General features: G+C 37.0%; 1 protein-coding gene across 4 annotated transcripts in view; it reads left to right on the top strand.

Moving 5' to 3' along the window:
• Positions 1-2,343, top strand: part of LOC100549617 (coagulation factor XI) — a 19,940-nt gene continuing 17,597 nt past the window's right edge. Inside the window, exons 1-2 of one of the 4 annotated variants that reach the window (XM_019614823.2) lie at positions 1-177; positions 1,766-1,824. In XM_019614823.2, the coding sequence (XP_019470368.1) occupies positions 143-177; positions 1,766-1,824 (94 nt within the window). In that variant the 5' untranslated portion in view covers positions 1-142. Of the gene's footprint in view, positions 178-1,180; positions 1,367-1,765; positions 1,825-2,343 lie in introns of those variants that run through there. The other 3 variants (XM_019614821.2, XM_019614822.2, XM_010710066.2) reach the window with 3 other exon arrangements.

Here is a 2,343-nt window from a genome sequence, read left to right on the forward strand (position 1 = left end):
CCCTCACTATGGAATTCCTACATGCTGACGGACTCTCCTGGGCCTGCTACCTGAGTCCTGCTGCTTCCTCCTAGATCGGCTCTGCGACTTCTTCCTACCACGCTGCTGCTCTCTCCTGTTGCTTCTGCCTCGGACTTTCGAAATGTCATGCAAGAGGACCGCTGCTGGATCCTGGTGGTAACTATCTCTGCTTTAGGCGATTCTTGCTTCTTTCCTATCTTTTCTATTGCCCACCTTCCCTTCCCCGTCTCCCTGATTAGGATTGATAATAAACTGGTTGGACCAACGTATGAACCGTTGTTTCTTAATCTCACACCGGGTATACAGATATTACAAGAACCTCGTCTCCCTCCTATAAATTGGAGCGAGGCAGTCCTCAGGACAGCTCTTCCTTTGTAAGGAGGAACTGGAGGCCTTACTGGCATATCAGTCACATGGAAGTCATTTCAGCCACCCTGGAGGTGTTCAAGACCAGGTTGGATGGGGATTTGAGCAGCTAAATGTAGTGGGAGGTGTTCTTGCCCATGGCAAGGGAGTTATAACAAGGTGATCTTTAAGTCCTTTCCAACCCAAACCCAAATCATTCTATGATTCTATGATCAACATGCTTAAAAGTATCATGGCTGTTGTGATTTTGGCACATTTTTCACAGAGCACATTTGTGTTGCTAACATATTCAGTGTAAAAGAAGAGAAAAAAAAGTAAGAAAGGGGAAAAGTTCTTCCTTTGGAAATTTTACTTAGAAATGAATTTTTTTTAGATTTGGAAGAGTTTTCTTATTGAAATTTATTTTCTTTTTGTTTCACAAATTTAAAAGAATTCTGGAAATAAAGTGATTTAGATCAGCTATAAACTAAGTTTGACTTCTTGTTGTTGCACTTGCATTTCTTATCTATGAAATACGCAAACAGTTGTGGATTTATTTTTTGGTTTTTGGCAAACTGAAGAATCTGTGAGCAGCATCTAACAGCAAAAGAGAAAAGCAGTGTAGAAAGAGCAGCAGTAAAACTGTAGGCTCTAATACTAATAGCAGAGGCTGACTGTTTTGCACCAAGGAGTTACTTTTGGTTTTACAAAGTCTTCAGAAGGGAAATATATATTGTAAACTCTGTGCTTTGATTTCAGTGTGGTGCTGGTTATATACACTCTGAAAATGCTGCCCAAGGTCAGTAACAATATTGACAGACTGAGCACTCATTCAAAGTAAACATCAAAGACAAGTTAGCATTGCAGACACAGTAATATTTAACACAAACAGTTAACAATATGGTATTTTTGTCGTTGTTCTTGTTTTTTTTGTTTTTCGTTTTTTTTTTAAAGAGGAACTTAAGCCTTATCCACTCACACAGACCTGCTGTATGTTCAGGTATGTAACAATTATTGCAACTGATATTTTGAGGAAGGTTTTCATAGACACGAGGAAGTATATGTTGATCTTCGTGGATTCTGTGGTGTGGTTGATTTATTTGATTCTGTCGCAGCTTAAATTTAGCATGTTAAAAAAATATATAAATTTAAAATTTGTATAGTGTGCACTAAAAGTGGTTTGTGTGAGCTGTTTATTTGCTGTGTTGGTAATAGTACACACTTAACTACCAGCGCAGAGTTGAGATTGATGATATTCTAGTGGAATATTGTTCCCCTGTCTATGCAAGAATAAACATGCTGCTGTGAAACAAAGCAGAAATTCTCCAAGTGTTAATAAACTTTATTTTTTATTGTTGTTTTTATTTGTTTTCTTCTTTTTCTTTTTCTTTTTTTTTAGGATGATTTGGATTTATCAGACTTTTTATTTGATTTTCTTACTCGCTTCAGTTTACAGTGGTAAGTCAATTCATAATTCCTAAGATTGGTATAGAGTAACATGGGTTTTCTAGGAAGGAGCGGTTAAAAAGAGTAATATTCAAAATGACCTGAATAAGTATTTGTATGTGGAGTGAAGTGGGTAGAGCTACAGAACAGCATGATTTTGGAAGGGGGACACGCATTGGTAAATGCAACCTGGTCCCAAGAGAGTGGAGTTGTACTCTGTTAAGTTTGGATATCTCATAGGGGGAGTGGAAGTTTCTAATTAATTTTTCAATTCCTATTATTAGGGATGGAAGTTTTTAATAGTTTTTTTTTTGGTGCTGAAGTCTGCAATGACTGTGTTTTTCAATGTCAGTATGTGTTAATGGTTTACTTTGGCTAACAGAAGTCAACTACAAAAACTTACATTCCATTTCCCTGAAATTCCCTGTGCCAAAGGATTATAACCAATGCCTAATAGAGTTTGTGTTTAGCAATGTATTAACCATTCTCAGTGGAGAATGAGATAATTAAGGTGTGTGTTTTTTTTTTTTT

The sequence above is a fragment of the Meleagris gallopavo genome, chromosome 4, assembly GCF_000146605.3.
Source record: "Meleagris gallopavo isolate NT-WF06-2002-E0010 breed Aviagen turkey brand Nicholas breeding stock chromosome 4, Turkey_5.1, whole genome shotgun sequence".
Taxonomy (NCBI): domain Eukaryota; kingdom Metazoa; phylum Chordata; class Aves; order Galliformes; family Phasianidae; genus Meleagris; species Meleagris gallopavo.